Genomic DNA, 21,152 nt, shown 5'->3' with positions numbered 1-21,152 from the left:
TAATAACCTCAGGGGAAAGTCAATCACATTGGTGGTTTGGACACCTCCATGGACAGCCTAGCGGTCCTACAGCCATGTAAAAGCCATGCAGCCAAGAATAAGGTGGGCTTCTCAGCTCCCTCCTCAGTGGGCTGGGGCCCAGGAGGGCTGCCCACCCACCTTCTGTGGCCACATCCTCAATGTTGACCTTGTGTTCATGGGCCATGTAACCGAGGATGGAGAAGATGGCGAACCCAGAGACGAAGCTGGTGATGCAGTTGATGCTGCTGGTCAGCAGGGCATCCCTGGGGGAAGAAGCACAGTGAGGTCAAGTCCCTTGACACCCTCAACCCTATGCATTGACTGCTGGGCTGGCTATAGAACCTGCAGCCGGCCCCAGCATCAAAGGCCATCCCTCCTTCAGCAGCTCCTGCTGCCACATGGAACCAGGGCCCCACCATCACTGGTGCAGGAAGTAGGCTAACTGCTTATGGATGGAACAGCCTGATACCAGAGTCTACCGGCAAACTCCTGCCAGGGAATTGAGTCGCCAGTCTCCTTCAACAAACATTCCATGGTTGCTCCCCAGTGCCTCCAACTCCTCATCCTGTCATTCAAGAGCTTTGCGAAGAAGACCCAACCTTCCTTATACATTTATCTTCCAAGACTCCCAAGGTGAACTCTGAACAAACCATAAACTGGTCCATAAACAAACCACTTCCTTGCATTTGCCTGTGTTGTCCCCCTTCTCCCCCAGTGCCTGCTGTCCACTCCACATCTGCCTAGCACAATCCTAACTATCCTCCAAGGCTCATCTCAAATTCACCTCCATGCACTGGTTTTCTTCTGTCAGGGGGCTGATCACCCCATTTCCTTACCTCCCTATAGCCTGTCCCGCTGGTATGAACTCATCAGACTCTGTCATGTACCAAAGACACTGTGATTCTGCCTTAAGCCTTGGATAGAGTGTAATGGAAGTGGACCCAAATTTGTGCCTGTGCCTGAAGTCCCCACAGCACTGGGCCAGCAGGAGGTAGCACTGAGTGCTTCCTGAACTGAGCTAGATCATGGCCTTCTGAGTCTCAGTCCCCTATGGAGTCTCACCTCTGACCCAGCCAGGCCCTCAGCAGCTGGGATATTCCACCACTGCCTGCCAGGGCATCTGATGGACAGAATCCATACTGAAATCTTCACAGTTCTGCTCTGTCACAACTACCCATCTCCCAGTGCTGGTAACCTCAACTTTTCCCATTCCACACCCCACATTTGTTTAAGAGGCATCCTGAAATGAAATGTGGTCATCAGAACCCTTAGAGGACATGTTGCAGTTTATAGAATGCCCAGGATGGTTCACAAGAAGAAAATTTGGCTTGCGCAGGGAGAGTTGGCTTCCAGACCAGAGCCCTCTCTGCCATCCCCACAAAAGTCAATCCCCAGGATTTAGAGCTCTCGGAATTCTGAGAAGAATCTTACCTGTAACAGTTGTTGTCAAATTTGTTGTAACTGGCAAATGCAATCAACACTCCAAATCCAGCCCCCAAGGAAAAAAATATTTGAGTTGCGGCATCAATCCATACCTGAAACCAGCAGACAAAAGCCATCAGCCTCTGCTTCCGACACCACTGGAACACCTCACTGCTCTGGAAGGGCTGAGAAACCCTGGGGATGCTCTGAGACCAGAAGAAACATGGTCTGAACCAGAGATGGGCAGCCCTGGCAACTCCCTTCCCTGCATCCTGTACAAAACAACTGCAGAGAGAGGCTGGGCATCTCTCTAGCATCTCCCAGCCTTGGGTAGTCATGAGTGAGCTCACCCTGTAGGAACTCATTCACTCCATTTCATGCCCTGATTTTCAAAGAAAGTTAACAAAATGAAAAGTTCTAGGCTAGAGTGTGAATGGGGCAAGAACACAGGGTTATGGCCATCTTAGGAGTTACGGAGATGGCATTTTCAGAAAGTGAGGGCCATTCCTAGTAGGCTTCTACAAGCCATAGACAATGGTGACTCCTTGGGGGCCAATGGGGCTTACTTATTCCATCCGTTGGGTGATAAAAGCACATGGCCGGAGGCCTGAAGATCTGAATTCCTTTCCAACTTCTCTGCCTCATGTTCTAGCCCTAGTCAAGTTCATTTCTCTCTGTGTGTTTCTTCATCTGTATAATGGGGATAATTATACTTCACCCGCTCAGACTAAGAGCTGAAATTCAGATTTTTTTTTTTTTTTAAGCCAGGGTCTCACTCTGTCACCCAGGCCGGAGTGCAGTGGCGTAATCTTGGCTCACTGCATCCTCTGCCCCCTGGGTTCAAGCATCCTGAGTAGCTGGGATTTCAAGTGCACGCCACCATGCCCTGCTAATTTTTGTATTTTTAGTACAGACAGGGTTTCCCCATGTTGGCCAGGCTGGTCTTGAACTCCTGACCTCAAGTGATCCACCCGTTTCAGCCTCCCAAAGTGCTGGGATTACAGGCGTGAGCCACCACGCCCAGCCTTGCAATTCAGATTTAAGAGATGACTGTCATGCTCCCACTGGTATTAGTCCAGGCTTCCCCAGCTGTGCAAACAGAGGGCAGCATGATCTGATGGGGGAAGACAGATCTGCTCCTTGATACTGCACTGAGGGCTTAGCTTCTACACATCTGAAAGGCTTAGCATAAACAGTCACAGAACACATAAAAGTCTGACTTATTTTGCAATTTACAAGGCTGATTCATGTCTTATGCTCTGTTATCTTTCTGGCAGCTACTACGAAAATAGGTTTTCTCTTGGTTACTAGTCTATAACATTGCAGTATGTTGGAGCATTACAACTATGGAGGTGCATATTGGGATGCATCCCTCTTCATCCTGTGCTGCTTAGGCCTGCCAGGATTATTATGGGTTCAAATAAAGAAGCCCGGAGAATTGTAAGATAGCATGTTGAGGTGTTCTCACTGAGGGGCCCTGCAAGAGGAGGCTGGAAGTAATCTCAGCAGTTATCTTAAGATGCTCAAGGTACTGAGTACCTCTAATACCTCTATGATAGTCTCTGCTCCCACCCTCCCTGCTCTGCACTGGACTCCACTACCAAATTCACCCACTTTCACCATAATTTGGGCCTCTGGACAGGGGCAGTGGTTGGATGAAGGTGTTGGGGAAGAGAATTGGCAGGGCCTCCCTGGTGGCTAAGACTATCCTTGTGCTGACATCACAGGATGGTGGCAAAGACCAGGTTTGGGGATCTGAGAGTAGCAAGAGGGCAGGGGGTGACTGGGGTTGGCTAGGGAGCTGTGGGCACAGGACAGGAGCAAGGTCCCAGGACATCATGTCCTCTTCACAGGGAATTTCTCTCCTCAAAAAGAGTAGTCTGTGAAGACCACCAGATGGAACCGCAGAAACTCAGGCCTCCAGAGAGAGATGGGTGGGCTTATGGAGACTATCAGGTGCAAATCCACATTGATCAGATGGGGAAGCTGTAGCTCAGACAGGGAAGGATCCTGTCCAAGGCTACACTGCTCATTTGTGGCAGAGCTGGGACCAGATTTTCCATCATCACCTGCTCCTGAAAACCCTCCCACAAGCCTGGCCCAAGGCTTGGTGGTCACTGAGCACTGACCGTGGCCTCTTTCAAGCGGTAGAAGTCGATGTGCAGGTAGGCATTGATGCCGTTGGAGGCGCCGGGCAGCGTGACGCCGTGAACCAGGAGCACGAACAGCACGAAGTAAGGCAGCGTGGCTGTGATCCACACCACCTGGGCAATGGATAAGTTCAGGTGAGAGCCTTGCTCTGGCCCCAATCCCGTGGTGGGCTGGCGGGGCACAGAGTCCTTTCCCAGTCATGCTCTTTCCCACCTTCCTTTACCCAAGGCACATGCTACAAGTTCCAGTTCTAGGAAAGGCCCTGAGGCAGAATCCAGGGCTAGACCAGTAAACGGACACAGGTCACACCCTAGAGCATCTCAGAACCCAGGGTGAGAGTCAGCTGCACTGGGGATAGTACTATGATGGAAGCCAAGGGCACAGCAGGGCAAAGACTAGGTCATCATAGCACAGGATGCCTCCTCATCCACAAAGCCACCTCTCCTGACTCCTTCAAGGAAAGACTCTTGACTCCATAAAATGAAGAGCTTTCCCATAGATAGAGCTCTCTAAAGGAAAAGAGCCTAGAGAGGTGGTGAGGTACCTGTCATTGAAGTTGTCCAAGTGTTGCTATGAATACAGCCATTGGCAAAGGATTGCCTAGATCAAGGTGCAGTTCATGGACCAGGCAGAACTAAGTACACCCACCTTTGTGCTATCCCCGTTCCCCATCAGTCCTGTGTCCATCACACCATTGCTACTGGTGGCTGCATGCACCTATCTGACTGGCAGGATATTTAGAAATCTCAGTGTCTCTCTCTCTCTCTCTCTCTTTCTTTCTTTCTCTCTCTCTCTCCCCACTCTCTTTTTCTCTCTCTCCATCCTCCCCTCTCTCTTTTTGCCCTCCCCTCCCTCATCTCCCTCTCCTCCACTCTCTCCCTTTTGTTTACATCTTCCTCTTTTTCTTTACCCCCCTTCAAGCATATTTTCTTTCTTAAGCACATTGCCCAGGAAGGGATGTGGCTGGACAGAAAGCAGAACCTCTGACCATTCTTCATCTTAGTGGGAACAGATGTGGGACACAGACAATGTATCTTGTTCAGGAACACACAAAGGAAGAGATTATTCCAGACTAAAAAGAAACACCCCAACCCCTTGTCCAGGTTGGAGGAACAGAAAAGAAAGGTAGAGGCAGGGATGGGGGTGTTATGTGGGTTTCCTTGCTGTTCCTTCTCAACCTTGGCTACACATTCAAATACCCTGGGGGGAGTTATAGGTAAAAATGTTAAAGCTCAGATCCCATTCTTGGAGTTTCTGATTTAGTTGGTCTAGCGTGGACCTGAAATGAGTATTTTTTTAAAGTTCCCCAGATGATAAAATTGTGCAGCCAAGGTGAAAAATCACCACTAGGCAGAGACAGCCATGGGTAGCCTTGCAGAAAGAAGGCTGTGCCCAAGTAAAAACTCAGGTTAAGGTCAAGGTAGTCAGACTCAAGGATGACTCAGCTGAAACATGAGAAGACCTATAACTTAAATGCCAGATGGTTCCAACCCCGCAAAGCCCTGAAACTACGTAGCCCCAAGAATCTTCACGCATCCCTAAGGAGAAAGTGGAAACCTTGAAACATGAAAGTTCTTTGCCAGGATGAAAAGATATGGGCTCTAAACAAAAATGGAGACATAGAAAATAAAGTCATATGTTTTTCATACTTATGTTTAAGGATGGGGATTTATCCTCTTCTTTTACTTGTCTTTCCCACTAGATCATGAGCCCCTTAGAAGTAAAATCCTATATTTTTCAAACTTGAATCCCCAGAACCTGGCACATGTGAGTCCTAATAAATGTTTATTATATGAATGATTGGACTAGGCAGCGGTGCAGATGAATGATTGGATTGTTATGTAAATGGATGGATGAGTGGATGGTTGGATTATGATTGGGTAGCTGGTTAAAAGAATGGATAAGGTGATTAGGTGGGTGGAGGGTTGAGTAGATGGATGGATGGATGGATGGATGGATAACTGGATGGATAGATGGATGAGTGGGTGAGTGATAAATCAGAAAGTTAGTGGATGACTAAGTCAAAGAATAAATGCATGAACAAGTGAATGAATGAGTAACTGAGTCAGCATTGGAGTGAGTAAATGCATAGTGGTAGTCACATCTTCTGGGCTCAGAAGGAATCAGGAAAGCCTCCTCTGTTTCATGTTATCCACTTGTTTCTCCATCACTCCCTTGTTCTAAGAAGGTCTTTGTGGAAATGGGATTTCCACTTGTTTTCTTTCAGGGAGGCAAGAACAGGAAGGCCAAATTGCATAACAAATAAGGAGGGAAACATGCCCTGGAAAGTGAAGCTGTTGCATCTGGGTGACCTTATGTTAATCAATCTTGGATTCAGTCTCCTGATCTGGGACAAATAGGTGTAAGCTCTTGGCAAAAGGCACAAGGAGGAGCTCTTACATCTCCTTGTGATTGGTTCTAACTGCTCTGGTCTCCTAAAGCTTATGTCAATAGCTGCAGCCCAGCTGCAATGCCCAGCCCAGCAAACCAGGTGAGACTACACTCCTGTCATCAGAAAACAGTATCTTGACTTCTGACTCCAAGGAATCTCCCATTGGCCCTGGAGGTGGCCCTGCATTGGCCATGTTTGATGGCTATGGATTCAGTTTCCCTAAGGAATACATCAGGCCGTGACTGAGCTGAGACCCTGACTATTATAGTCAAGCATCAAGATAGCAGGGAACTTGTTTTGTCTGTGCCCATGCGTTCAAAGCTAAACCATCTGAGTCTTGTTGAAGATTCTCAGAATTGGCAGTGGGTATTACTTCAGCTGCCTAAGATCTTGTGTTGAAAGAAGGATTCCTGGATCTTTGGCCAACAGTTCACTCATGCTCACATGTACCCTGAATGCACAATGGGTAAACAGAAGAAAGGCTTGGGTTCTGTCATCTCCACCCCAGGCTTCTCAGCTCTCAGAATTCCAACTTGCAACACAGCTCTGGCCATGAGAACCTAGACTTAGTCCAATTTTGAGCACAAGATCAAGAAAGTAATGAGCAGCTCATTGGTCTTGGCAAATGTCCTTAGTCCCTAAGGGAGGTCACTGCTTTCTATCACTTTAAATCCATACCTGCTGGTGTTTCTATGGATAATTTGTGGGGTTCCAGGATGCCAAATTCAAACTGATGGCTCACAATCAAAATGAGGACCTTGGCTCCATAAAAGAAGGAACTTTCAAATTGACAGAGTTCTCTCAAGGGAAAGAGCTGCCCAGGAAGGTGGTGAGGTGCTTGTCACCAAAGTTGTGCAAGCCTTGCTATGAATCCAGGCATCGAGCAGAGGGCTGCCTAGATCAAGGTGAGGTCCACAGACCAGCAGCATCAGCATCACCTGGGAGCTTGTCAGAAATGCAAATTCTCACCTCATCCCCACTGAATCAGGCTCTCTCAAAGAACGGCCCAGGAATCTGAGTTTTAGCGAGCCATTTCGGTGATTCTTACACACATGAGAGTTTGAAAAACACGGCCCAGGACCTGCTCTAAGGTTGACTTGGAAACAGATGACACATGTCTGCACTTTATCACTGTGCATCTGAATCAATTTATCCTTTACTGATTAAGAATTCGTGATCCTCTGAACTGGGTTTTAGGGACATTTTCACTAACAATAAAGACATAATTTTACAAAGCGGGATTTATGGGGTGTGGGGTAGGCACTGACGTTACTGAAGAAAACACCAAGCTACAAATATTTTAGTCTATGCCTCACTCATGTGTGAACGATGCTGTTCATTATAATTGAGTCCAATCCAGTCACTAAAGCAAGCCAGGACCAGCACAGCCTTCACTTGCCAAGACTGGAGGTATGAACATTTGCAATTCATTTGAGGCCAGCTCTGAGGCTATGGAAGCCTGCTAAGAAAAGCTCAATGTCCTGTTCCAGGTTCAGTCTGGAAAGAAATAAGCAATACTCTTGGTTTTCTCATAAGCCAGTTTATAGAAACAATTAAAGACAGAGTACAGGAATGTCCTGAGTGAAGCTCCCCATTCTAGAAATCTCGTCTAGAAATCTCATCTCCATGGACTGCCTGTGGCATGCCTGCTTAGGGACTTATGCAAAATGTGGGCTGTGGCTTCGGATGGCACATGCAGAGGGGACTCATATTCCTCTCTCATTGTGTTTCTACATGGGGGACTTTCCTAGTGTAATACCCTGGTTCGTGCCTCACCACCTTCTCTGCAGGTGCATTTTGGAAAGAACTGAGCATGCTCAGCCCCACTCCTCCTGGTCTCTTTTGCATCAGCCTGCCTGCAGACAACATATACTCCACTCTAGCCAAGAGCTAAACTAAGTGGGACAGGCTCTACTCTCTTTGGTGATGGCCGTGGGGAACCCAATCTCGGAGTGCAATATTAGAAGTCTATGGTTGTCCTATGTCAAGGCCAGAAGCAGTATAAAGCTCATACATCTTCTACAGTTCACAGGGGTGGGCCCTGTCTCCCCCCAGGGTCTCTGTCTGTGCCTGCAGAGGCCAGGAGAACTCTGTTCCTGGTACCTAGGAAAGGTGCAGCAAGTGCTAGACCAGGCTGGCCTGGGACTTCCGCATCTCTACGGCTTTGCTTATGTAGTTCCTTCCACTGAGAATCCCTTCCCTCCACCCCACCTCTACCTGTGCCTGCCTGACCTTGTAGACCCAGCTCGAATGCCACCTTCTCTATGGTCTTTGGAGACACTTGCAGTTGAAAGAGCTTCCTTTCTCCACTAACGCAGCATCTCACACTTTTTGACCACGACTCATGCTAAGAAATACCTTCAATATCAAGACAAAATACACATAAACTTACAGATTGCTGTAACTGAAACAAAAATTCCAACAGACAGCTCTTACTTTACTATGTGCAATGATCTCTCATTATCTAGACTTTTTCATTTTTAAAAAGTGTGATGACCCATTAAGCTGATTTAATTACGGTTTTTAAACCCACAGTTTGTATTTCTATTGAAATGTAATTCGACTACTGGATGTGAAATTATCTCCAAGGTAAAGTTAAGCTTAAAAAATAACAAGATATATAACACTGCACATAGTTTGTGACCACTGGTTTTTATTAAATGGGGACGCACACATATGTCTCTGGATAGAGACCCAAGAAGCTGGTGACATTGGTTGATCCATAACCTGCCTGCAATACACATAGACTAAAGCAACTGAAGAAGGAACCTGTCTTATTCTCGCATCACTAGTACTAGCATCAAGCCTGGTACATAGTAGGTGTCCATAAGTGGTTGATAATTTGAATTAAATTCAAAAGAATACTTAATGAAGTTCCCCAAACTTATATACCCACCCATCCTTCAATCACCCAATAAATATTTACTGAAGACGTACTAGGTGCCAGGCATCAGAATGGTAATGGTCCTATCCTGGTTTTGCTAAACCCTAGACTTTCTCCAAGCCCTGGTCTGCATTTTGTTTGAGTGTTTTCTTAGGGTAGATACTGTGTCTCCAACATGCTGATAGGAAATTCTATCTTCAGTTCTCGATAGATTTCATCCCTACTGGCTGCTGCTCCCCTGCTACTTTCTTTGCTCTCAATGGTATGACCAAGAACTCTAAGAGTATCAGAGAGAACTCTGGTGCACACCCCCTTTCCAAAATCAGTTGCCTAATGAGGCTTCTCCCAAATGAACAACCATCTGATTAAGGTAGACTGTTGAGGTGTGGCCCCCAATGAACTCACACCTGTGTGTAATTCCCTCCCATATGGCCACTAGGTTTCACCAAAACACTTGTTTTAGCCATCGGGACAATAGCAAGAATGATGCAAGCAGAGACTGGAAGAGCTACTTGTACACCATTGGGGCTTGTCTGCTTGGGACATGTTCTTGGAACTCAATTGCCATGCTCTGAGAAGCTCAAGCACCATAGAAAGTCTATGTGGAAGCATTCGAAGATGCTCTGGTTGGCAGCTCCAACCTAGCTCCCAGCTAGTGCCAACTGCCAGCAATGTGTATGCACCATCTAGAATAGCCAGCCCACTGACGCCATGTAGTCCAAGAAATATCACATGAAGCAGAAGGACCACCCAGCTGATCCCAATCAACCCACAGAATTGTGAGAAACAATAAAATGGTTGTTATTTTGCATCACTACATTTTGGAGTGGTTTGTTACACAGCAGTAGCTAACCAGAACACTGGAAAGAACATTTCCCATCCACATCCTCTTTAATACAGTCAAGCTTCTAAATAGACCCTGTAGAGCCCAAATGGGGTTGTTGTTCCCATGATGTTCCTCAGACTAAAAATCAACAGCAGCCATTTCCTGAATATTCCACACCCTTGAGAGGCTGACTACAGGGAGACAGTGTCACCCAAGTTCAGAATGCCAGCTCTGGACTGGCCCTCATGGGTCATCTAAACCTATGCTCTTCTCATCAAGGCACCTGGAACTCTGGGGGCACTTATTTCTGTATCGGAGGAAACACAAAATCCAGCAGACATCTGAATATCTTCTAGAGCATTGTTTTTTTCCTCAAAAATTCAGAGGGGGGATTTATTGATTTTATGGTCATATTCCAGAGTAGGATGCAACATTTGCAAGAAGATTTAGGTCGAGATTCAAGATTTATCAACGGCATATTGATAGCATCTCTAGACTTTGTCCTGAGGCCTTTGGGGTATCCCAGTCCCTGGTCTCTGCTATTAAGGAAGCTTTGGCAGGAAAGTGTGAGAAACTCTGATCCACTTATACCCCTTCAACCTATTGTTGGCAAGACACAGACTTGGGGAAGGGAAGGGAAAGGAAGGGAAGGGGTTTGTCTAAGTCAGTGGCAGAATTGGGGCTTGAGCCCAGGCTTTGCACTTCCAGCTCCATCTTTTTTGTCCACTAACTACATAATTATTGCTAGAAATAATCACACCTGCCAAGTTTGATATCCCAACTAAAAGAGAAACAAAGAGATATTACCTTTCCTGATGTCTTCACCCCTTTCCAGAGGCTAAAATACAAGACGACGACGACGACCATCAGACAGAGCAAGAGCTGCCACTGGGGCAGGCCGATGTCGTGAATCCCGCTGCTCTCATGAAGGTGCAGGACACCACGCCTGCCCAGAGGAGAGGGGAGGGGACCAGGGTAAATGGTGTCAGGGAGGACGACGGGAGCCATGACCACAGGCCAGTCCCTGCAAATGCACACTGATGGAGACAGGACCTGGCCACTCTCCCCTAACTCAGGGGTCCCAGCCACTGCCATGCATCACAATGGGCCTGCCCTGGTCAGCCATGGCCTGTGCCCAGGACCACTCTGTCCTAGGAGAGGCAAATCATCTGGGGAGATTCCAGGCTTATGGCTGCTTTTGAAAGACAAAAATCTCTTCAGTGCCTGTTGCTCGCCTAGCCTTGGAGTAATAAATAGGGAAGGTTCCTGTCCTCATAGAACTCACACTGTAAAGAGCAGTTCTCAGCAGGAGGGAGGACTATTTTACCCCCGACCCCCACCCCAGAGGATATTTGGCAATGTCTGAGATGTTTTTTATTGTCATGACTTAAGGAGAGGTGGTGCTACTGGCATGGAGACTATAGGTGCTGCTAAACATGCTGCAGTGTACAGGACAGTCTCCAATAACAAAGAATGACCCCTCCCAAAAGGTTCATATTGCTGAATCTGAGAATCCCTGGTCTAGAGACTGAGACAAGAGTGAGCATTTCTCCTATTGGAGAACAGCTACTAAAGCTAAAGATATGCTTACCCTGTGCCCTAGGTATTGACTCAATAGAAAATTGTACACATGTTCACCAAAAGACATGCTCTAGAATGTTTATGGCAGCATTATTCATAATAACCCCAAATTGCAAAGTACTCAAACATCCATCAACAGTGGAATGGATAAATTAGGATATATTTATAAAGTGGGGTATTTTTTTTTTTTTTTTGAGACAGGGTCTTATTCTGTCACCCAGGCTGGAGTGCAGTGGCACCATCAAGGCTGACCGCAGGCTCAGCCCACCCAGGTTCAGGTGGTCCTCCCACCTCAGCCTCCCAAGTAGTTGGGAGTACAGGTGTACATCACCACACCTGGCTAATTTTTGTATTCTTTTGGAACAGACTGGGTTTTGCCATGTTGCCCAGACTGTTCTCGAACTCCTGGGCTCAAGCAATCCAACTGCTCCAGCCTCTCAAAATGCTGAGATTACAGGTGTGAGCCACCACATCCGGCCTAAGTGGAGTATTATATAGCAATTACCTCCAGAGGGATGACTCTCACACACACTGCTGAGAAAAAGAAGTCAAAGCCAGAAGAGCACTTCTGTCTGACTCCAGTCATATAAAATTCAGCAACAGGCAAAACTGACCTAAAGGATTAGAAGTCAGGAGAGGTGTACCCTGGGATGGGGGTGAGGGGGTTACTGACTGGGAGAGAACATGATGGGGACTTCAGGACACTCATCATGCTCTTTCCTGAGCTGGGTGAGGTTACTGGCTGCGTTCAACAGGTATCATTTTCTGAGCTGTCACTTGATGATAGTCACTCCTTTGGAATATGTTAGCTATCAATAAAGTGTTTGGTTTCTTTGTTTGTTTTGGTTTTTGGTTATTGGTTTTTGTTTTTTGTTTTTGTTTTTGTTTTTGAGACGGAGTCTTGCTCTGTCTCCCAGGCTGGAGTACAGTGGCACAACCTTGGCTCACTACAAGCTCCGCCTCCCGGGTTCACGCCATTCTCCTGCCTCAGGCTCCTGAGTAGCTGGGATTACAGAAGCCCGCCATCATGCCGGGCTAAATTTTTGTATTTTCAGTAGAGACGGGGTTTCACCATGTTAGCCAGGCTGGTCTTGAACTCCTGACCTCAGGCTATCTGAGGTTTACAGGCATGAGCCTCCACGCCCGGCCTGGTTTTTTGTAAGTAAGAAAAACAAACAATCCTAAGGTGGTCTGAGAATATTGGGGTCCCTTGTACAATCTACAATGAAGAAATGATAAAGAGAATTGTAAACAAAATGACCGTTTGCTAATGAGAATCTAATCAAAGTCGGTTAGGAGCTAAGGAAAGGTCAAATGAGACAGACTGCTGAAACAATACAGCAGGTCCCAGGGGAGAGGGGTTGCCCTGACCATTCTGCACCCTTGCAAAGCAAAGCAAACAGAACTGGGAACAACTTGGTGTGGTATTTGCTCTGCACCCTAATCGTTCATTCCTCACTGAAGGCCTGCTGTGAGCCAGCCCATCTGGGCCTTGGACACACACAGGAACTGCTCGTGCACCGTCCTGACTCTGCCTTGGTGGGCTTGTATCGTAGCATGGGAGGCAACACTACATGCAAATTCACAATAAAGCATGACACATGTTGGGAGGTTCAAGGGAGCTGCAGGGGCCCCCACAACGAGTTCCCACTGGGTTCTTCTCTGTGTCTCACACTCAGAGGCAACAGTCAGCTGCACATTGCCCAACACCCTTCAAAGCCCAAATCCAGTGTCACCTCTCCTAGGAGGCCCCCTGATCACCCTTGATAGGAATCCTTCAACACTTCCAGTTCCTGTGGCTCTTGACTCAGTTGCTAAGAGAGTCTGCCTGTTCCTGCAAGGTCAGGGCTAACTGTATACAAGGGTCTCCCAGGATGAGGAGGTGAATTAACCATTCCTGGTCCCCAGTGCTAAGCCCAGAACTGGCAGTCACCTGTTAGCTTGTGAGAGATCACTGGATTAGAAACAGATAAATGCTCCCAACCTTTCTTCTAAACCCAACAATCCCTCTACTACTGAAAATGAGATTCCAGGATCACCCCAAGGAGAACGAGGAAGGAAAGAGGGTCAGTCTCCCACACACTCTCAATCTTTCTCTTAGCAACTCCTCCCTTCACTTGTGGCAAATTTCTAACCCTTTTGCCCAGATCTTTCATACTGCCCAGGGCACCACACATTTTCCCATGTGGAAACTTCCCTGTCTCATTTTATAGGCGTTTGCGCTCAGCTAGAGGTCCATTCAGAAAGTAGCTGCTTAATAGATTTACATAGCCAGGCATGGTGGCTCATGCCTATAATTCCAGCACTTTGGGAGGCTAAGGCAGGCGGATCACCTGAGGTCAGGAGTTCGAGACCTGCCTGGCCAACATGGCGAAACCCCATCTCTACTAAAAATACAAAAATTAGCTGGGTGTGGTGGTGCATGCCTGTAATCCCAGCTACTTGGGAGATTGAAGCATGAGAATTGCTTGAATCCTGGAGATGGAGATTGCAGCAAGCGGAGATCTTGTCACTGCACTCCAGCCTGGGCAACAGAGTGAGACTCCATCTCAAAAACAAAACAAAACAAAATAAATTTATACTAAGGTGTTAGAGGCAAACAGCTTAACATATCATCCTTCCCTGGAAGGTGGCTTTAATTCCAAAACACACATTAATGGCAAAATTGTACACACCTGCAGTGGATAAGATCAATTGTCTGTCTGCCAGAGGCAGATGACAGCCCTTGCTGGAATCGTCACGAATGATGCAGGAAGATTCCAGGCTTGTTAGGAAAACATATACCCTGAGTCTGGAAACTTACTTAGCTTATCCTTGGGGAGGAATTAAATTTGTTTCCAGGCAGGTGAAAGAAAGGCTGAAGGCCACCAGCGATGCTGGTTCATTCACTCTTTCATCATTTATCCACTCAAAATAGATGTCTGTTATTTGAAAGAATGTGAAGAAAAATAGAAAAATGTGGCACAGAAATTGTCTGAGCTCTGGGGTCAGACAGACCTGGCTTCTCACTCTAGCCCTACCACCAGCTCCCGTGTGACCCGAATTCTTTTATTGATTCCACAAACTCTCTCTGCACCTCTGCTCTGAGCCAGGCAGTGTGCGAGGGGCTGGTGGCATGGCTGTGGAGAAGCAGGTGACAGCGCCAGCCCCCTGGGGCTCTCAGGCAAGGGGACAGTAGTGAGTGTAAGTATTCCCCATCACCGAGTCTTTCCCTTTTCAGTAAAAGGGCTCTGATGAGGGCCGAGTTATAGAATATCAGATAATAGTACCCTGAACCCAGGAAATGCTCAATAAATGGTAATTATAATGATCATTATGGTTGAGTCCTAGGCTTCAAGGAGCAGCAGGTATCAGCAAGGGAGTTAAGGGTACCCAGAAAACTCAGTAGAGGGGGTCAGTTGGGGAGACTCTGCTGTGAGGGTGGCAGGTGCCTTCTCTGCTGGCCGGAAAGGTAACAAGAGGTACACCGGTGTTGGGGAGGGAGCAGTGGGGAGAGGGGATGTGAGCATGCGTGAATGAATGAGCAGAGTTGGGTAGGTCATCAAGGTCTACCCAGACCAATGCCCCCTCCCCAGGATGGCCCCCATCCCTGCAGCTCCCAGGCCAGCTGTTGTGGCCTTAAACTCTCACCCTGCATCATCTCCCCCATGCAATCAGTTGCCGTGTCTGGTCCCCGCTAATGCTGTCTCTTGGTTGCTCCCTCCATCACCACCCCCACTCTCCCCATCCCAGGCCAGACCCACATTCTGTCTGTGATGGTTAATATTGAGTGTCAACTTGCTTGGATTGAAGGATGCAAAGTATTGTTCTCAGATGTGTCTGTGAGGGTGTTGTCAAAGGAGATTAACATTTAAGTCAGTGGACTGAGCAAGGCAGACTCACCCTCAGTCTGGGTGGGCACCATCTAGTCAACTGCCAGTGTGGCCAGAACAAAAGCAGGCAGAAGAACATGGAAAGACTAGACTGGTGTAGTCTTCTGGCCTACATCTTTCTCTGGTGCTGGATGCTTGCTACCCTCGAACATCAGATTCCAAGTTCTTCAGCTTTGGGACTTGGACTGGCTTCCTTGCTCCTCAGCTTGCAGACAGCCTATTGTGGGATGTCACCTTGTGATCGTGTGAGTCAATACGACTTAATAAACTCATATGAGATGTATATCATTAGTCTGTCCCTCCAGAGAACACTGACTAACACACTGTCCTTTCAGAGTTATTGTAAATGACTCCCACCCTCTCCCAAATCCAGTCTCTCCGCCTCCTGTCAGGCCCCTTAAATCCACTGTCTGTGCCACTGCAGAACCATCCATCCAAAGTGCTGCTCTAACCTTGCCACTCTCCTGCCTCCAAAGCCTCAGAGGCTTCTTAGCACCTAAAACAGTGGTTCTCACTGGGGGCAACTTTGCCTTGCCTTCCAGGGACATTTGGCATGTCTAGAGAGACATTTTTGGTTGTTATACTTGGAGAGGAGGGAGATGCTGCTGGCATCTAGAGGGTAGAGGCCAGGGATGCTGCTAAATATCAGATACACAAGACAGTGTGCACCCCTGTCCCCCAACAAAGAATCACCCAACCGAAAAAGTTGAAAGCATCGAGGTCCAAGAGGATAACAATGTAAGTCTCTCAGAATCTGAGGCCTTCCATAGTCCATCCCGTGCCAAGTTCATCCTCGGCCTTGCCACACCCTGCCTTTCACCCCTGGCAGCAGCAAGCTACTTGTCAGTCCCTGGTCATAGGGTGCATCCATGGCTCTGGGCCTTGGAACCTTCTGTTCCTTCAGCCAGAACACACGTCCGAGCCCAATTTGTCTACCTGGCAAACTTCTCATCCTGTTAGTCCTAACTCAGAATGATCCCCTGACTTAGACCCCTCTGCTATGTCCTGAGAGAGAGAGAAAGCAGAGGAAAGGGTGGCAGGGCATAGGCATATTTAAAAAGACAGAGGACCAGGCTGGATGTGGTGGCTCACACCTACAATCCCAGCATGTTGGGAGGCCAAGGCGGGTGGATCCTTGAGATCAGGAGTTCGAGACCAGTCTGGTTAACATGGTGAAACTCCCCTCTGCTAAAAATACAAAAATTAGCCAGGTGTGGTGGCGTGTGCCTGTAGTCCCAGCTGCTTGGGAGGCTGAGGCAGGAGAATCACTTGAACCTGGGAGGCAGAGGTTGCAATAGCCAAGATTGAGCCACTGTCCTCCAGCCTGGGTGACAGAGTGAGAATCTGCCTCAAAAAAAAGAGAACCAGAGGCGTGTAATGACCCTATCTGATGCTTAATTCCACTGGTTTTATGGGACAGGTGTTGAATAATGTCAATTGTCATTTGGTTGACTTGACTATCCAAATAATGGTGGGGGGGGGCGGGGCGGGAAAAAGCATGGAACCAATCGTCCTTCCCCTGAAACTTGCCAAAATGCCTCTGGTGTCCAATCTCATGGTTGAAATGCCCCCCAACAGGCCCAGCTGATGCCCCATGCATGCAAAGTCCACTTTCAGGGTTGTAGAGGTTGTTTAGGTATTTCATCAGTGAAAAGATCTGGACTCCCAAGCTTACGCTCAAGAAAAGCAATGAGAATCCAGCCCCCTCTCCCCAGCAGGCCCAAGCCTTGGGGGTTAGTACAAGAAACTTGTTCTAGTTTTCCAGAAGTTTAATGAAAATGAATCATCGTTAAGTGTACCCTCCAGGCTTTCTGAAGTCTACACGCCAAAAAAGCTCAATTTCTCACTTGATATTTAGCACAGATGATTAATACTAGGGTGGAGGGAGACTTTTCTTCCTCACCAGGGACCGGCATGGGGTGGAAGTTTTCTATTGCCAGGCACATGTTCACCAAAGGTGGCCTTTTACAGATAAAGTTACAGAGCTGCAGAGTTTCTTTTAGCGTGGGGCTGCTTGGCTTCAGGCCCAGAGCCTGGGGAGAATAGCAGTTTTGTTCCCTTAAATGATATGCTCAGTCCATCAGCCTAAATGAGTACAGGGTGATAACAGAATTGGCCAGGAGGTTTGGGGAAAGAGAAAAAATTTTCTATTTCCTCAGGATTGGCACTAGAAGTCCCACTCACTGGGTTCCCAAACTGAGTTGAGGGGACGTTTTTCAAGCAGAAACATTTAGACAAAAGGGCAGCATGCCATTAAAAAAAAGTCCAGAGGCAGCTGATGACAGTGCTGTGCATTACAAAGCACAGAGGCAGGCTCCAGGCAAGAAAGGGCGGTGTGAGAAGAACTCCTATCTACTTGACGAGGACCCTGCACTCCCAGCTCCGCCACTTACCTAAATCCTGAGCCTTTACTCTCTTATCTGTAAAATGGGAATAATTTCCACCTCCATGAACTGTGAAGATTAAATGGGATTTGGATGTGAGGAGATCCTCAGTGCTTGGCTGATGGTAGCAATGAAGGTTTGCACGGTTAGTGGAGGGAAGGTGAAGGAGAGGAAAAAAAGAGGGAAGATCTGTAGGGCAGAAGGCTCCTAAAATAAGCCCTGTAGGCTGGGTGAGGTGGCTAACACCTGTAATCCCATCACTTTGGGAGACCGAGGTGGGTGGATTACCTGAGCCCAGGAGTTCAAGACCTGCCTGTGCAACACGATGAAACCCCATCTCTACAAAAAACACAGAAAGTTAGCCAGGCGTGGTGGTGCATGCTTGTAGTCCCAGCTACTTGGGAGGCTGAGGTGGGAGGATTACTTGAGCCTGGGAGGTCAAGGCTGCATTGAGCCAAAACTGTGCCACTGGGTGACAGAGCAAGACCCCATCTTTTTTAAAAAACAAACAAACAAAAAACAACCCTGCATTCAGTTCTACCTGCATCCCCCAACCCTTTCAGCCCAGTGCATGAGGAGGCCATCTTTTCCCACCACTCTCTGCTTACAGCTGAGCTTGGAGGAAGCTTAGGGCCGTAATTAAAGTAAGTAGGGTCTCAAAACCTATCTCATCTCTCCCTCCTGTTGGGTGTCTCTGCTGGGGCCGACATACTAGCCATGAAGACATCAGAGGAGAAATCAAATGCTAACTGGACTAGAGACAAAGTTATCATTTCCCAATTTAATTTATAAAACAAGGGTTGCCAAGAGCAAATAGAAAAATCATGCTTTTTCCTTCATGGGAGGATAAGGGGGAGAGCATTCAACCAATCACATGTGTCGGCAGCACTCTCTGCTCCACTATTCTTTACCACCTTCCCCTCCAAACCATGTTCGTAAGACAGAAAGGCCTAAAACCCCCCACCTGCAAGCTCTCTGATGGTTCTGAAATTTTCTGAGACCATGCTCCTCCTCAAAAGATTGAAGGAGGCCCTAGATTTTCCATGACATGGGACTAAAGAGATGTCAGCCTGACTCCAGCAGGAGTCTTACTCCAAGACAGGAGAGTGCAGTGAGTAAACAGGGGCTTCCAACATTGGCTGGATGTTAGAATTGCAGGAGGGGCTATTGATGGAAATTTCTGTGCCCTGGTTGTACCCGGACCAATGAAATCAGAATCTCTGGATGTAGAATCCAGGCCTCCATGCTCTCCAGGTGATTCTGATGTGCAGTCAAGGTTTAGAACGCTGGGCTAAGATCTTGGGCTTTGGAGATAGACTACCTAGGTCCAAACCAACTTTTAATGCCCCTTCTAAACTCTGTGACCTCGGACAAGTCACTTACTGATTTGTGCCTGTTTTCTCATTCAAAAAAATAATTTTAGACCACCGTGGTCAGGATTAAAATATAGTATAGAAAGGGTGCTTTGCACTATGGCTGGGATGCAATCTAAACTGGGTAAATACGATGTGTGACCATGACAATATTTCTGCATAATAACAAACACGTGTAATGGATAGAGGCCAATATAACACAGAGGTTAAGGGTGTATGCCGTTCCCCTGCCAGGCAGGGCTGGGGTTAGAGTGAGGAGAAGTAAGCTCCTACAGTGCAAAATGGAAGGAGATGCCCATTCTCAGGGTCTTGCAAATGCATGCTGGCTGGGTCCAAATCTTGGCTCTGTGCAGTAATAGTTGTGTGGTTGTGAACTTTGCTGTCTCAACTGTGAAATGAAGCCTCCCCAAGAGTGTGATGAGGATAAGAGTTACAGAAACCTCATTGGGTAGGTGTGAGGCTTAAATCAAAATAATACATACGAGGAAGTTAGCAGAAAACCTCATACACATGGTAAGAGGTTAGTTATTAATGTGATGGTGAGGAAGACAGGTTTCTTACAGCAGATGCTTGCGTTCAGCAACAGCAGTGGTTCAGATCCTCCGGGAGGGCTGGAGAGGTATTTGAGAATTTGATGACAACTATAGACCCTCTCCAAGAAAAATTCTAAAACACACAATTTTTACACATGCATGTTAGAAGTCCATGGGAATCATGGATGAAGACAGGTGGATGCAGGTACAGGACCCTTAGCAAATTCTCTGCAGTGAACCATTGAGGGTATTTCCTGGATCCTGAGAACACTGACTCCCTGAGCCCCAGGAGGCATTAGACTTTCCAGAGGTCACTTTCAACCAAACTAAATCCCCTTGGGCCTGCTGCACCAAGATGGCAGGGAAAGAGATGGTCCCAGGATAACCCCCATCTCCAGATAATCAGGACTCTTTCCCAGGTTCTGGGCTTGGGGAATCCATAGGACTGAAAGAGAGGAACACTAAAGTTTTGTTGTTTGTGAATATGGTTTTTTTTTTTTTCCCACACTTTTTTGCACTGGCCACATATGTCTATTTAAAGGTAAATAAATTAAAATTAAATTAGAAATATGGCTCATCAGTCACACTAGCCACATTTCAACTGTTTGGTAACTGCCTGTGGCAAGTGGGTACTGTGGTGGATTGCACAGATATAGACCATTTCTATCATGGCGGGAAGTTTTATTGGGAAATCTTGCACTAGGCCAGGACTCAGCACACCATGGCCCTCAGGCCAAATCTGAGCTGTGGACTGGTTAACTATGACCTGTGAGCTAAGAATGGTTTTATTTTTTAGAGGTAAAATAAAACAAGGAACATGCAACAGAAACATATGTAGCCCACAAATTCTGCAATATTTACTCTATGATCTTAAGCAGAAAAGTTTGGGGACCTCTGCTCTAGACCGTGAGTGCCCTGAGGGTGGAGTTCAGGTGGTATTTATCCTGTCTGCCCCACAGCTTGTAACAGGTACTTTCTGCTTACCTGCTAGCATGTTTGTGTAGGGATTGATGAAATGGAATTGACCCATGCCTGAGGGATGAAGACAATGGATGCTACATTGTGCACAGAGCGCTATGTAAACATTTAAAATCAGGTGGCTGAAAACAAGTCAGTCATCACCCTCCTCAAGGACATAAATGGATGAAGTAGAGGCTGAGAGGATTCAGGGAAGCCACAAATTAAATAATGATAGTTATGAGCTCACGCCCAACAGAATGGCTATTAAAAAATCAAAAAATAACAGATGCTGGTAAGGCTGCAGAGTAAAGGGAAAGCTTATACACTGTTGGTGGGAATGTAAATTAGTTAAGCCAGTGTGGAAAGCAGTTTGGAGATTTCTCTAAGAACTAAAAATAGAACTACCATTCGACCCAGCAATCCCACTACTGGGCATCTACCCAAAGGAAGATGAATCATTCTACCAAAAAGACACCTGCGTGTGGATGTTCACTGCAGCACTACTCAAAATAGCAAAGACATGTCATCAACCTAGGTGCCCATCAATGATGGATTGAATAAAGAAAATGTGGTGGCCAGGTGCGATGGCTCATGCCTGTAATCCCAGCACTTTGGGAGGCTGAGGCGGGTGGATCACCTGAGGTCAGGAGTTTGAGACCAGCCTAGCCAACATGGTGAAACTCTGTCTCTACTAAAAATTCAAAAATTAGCCGGGTGTGGTGGTGGGTGCCTATAATCCCAGCTACTTGGGAG

At 47.2% G+C, this 21,152-nt stretch overlaps 1 protein-coding gene across 3 annotated transcripts in view; it reads right to left on the bottom strand.

Annotated features, from left to right (window-relative positions):
• Window positions 1–21,152, bottom strand: part of SLC6A2 (solute carrier family 6 member 2) — a 50,132-nt gene that overhangs the window by 10,091 nt on the left and 18,889 nt on the right. For all 3 annotated transcript variants that reach the window (XM_025370526.1, XM_025370525.1, XM_025370527.1), the window contains 4 exons: window positions 10,504–10,642; window positions 3,573–3,707; window positions 1,453–1,556; window positions 160–284 (listed from right to left, as the gene is read on the bottom strand). In XM_025370526.1, the coding sequence (XP_025226311.1) occupies window positions 160–284; window positions 1,453–1,556; window positions 3,573–3,707; window positions 10,504–10,642 (503 nt within the window). The remainder of the gene's footprint in view (window positions 1–159; window positions 285–1,452; window positions 1,557–3,572; window positions 3,708–10,503; window positions 10,643–21,152) is intronic.

Source organism: Theropithecus gelada, chromosome 20, assembly GCF_003255815.1.
Source record: "Theropithecus gelada isolate Dixy chromosome 20, Tgel_1.0, whole genome shotgun sequence".
In the NCBI taxonomy this organism is placed as follows: domain Eukaryota; kingdom Metazoa; phylum Chordata; class Mammalia; order Primates; family Cercopithecidae; genus Theropithecus; species Theropithecus gelada.
This window is presented reverse-complemented; position numbering and strand designations above follow the sequence as displayed.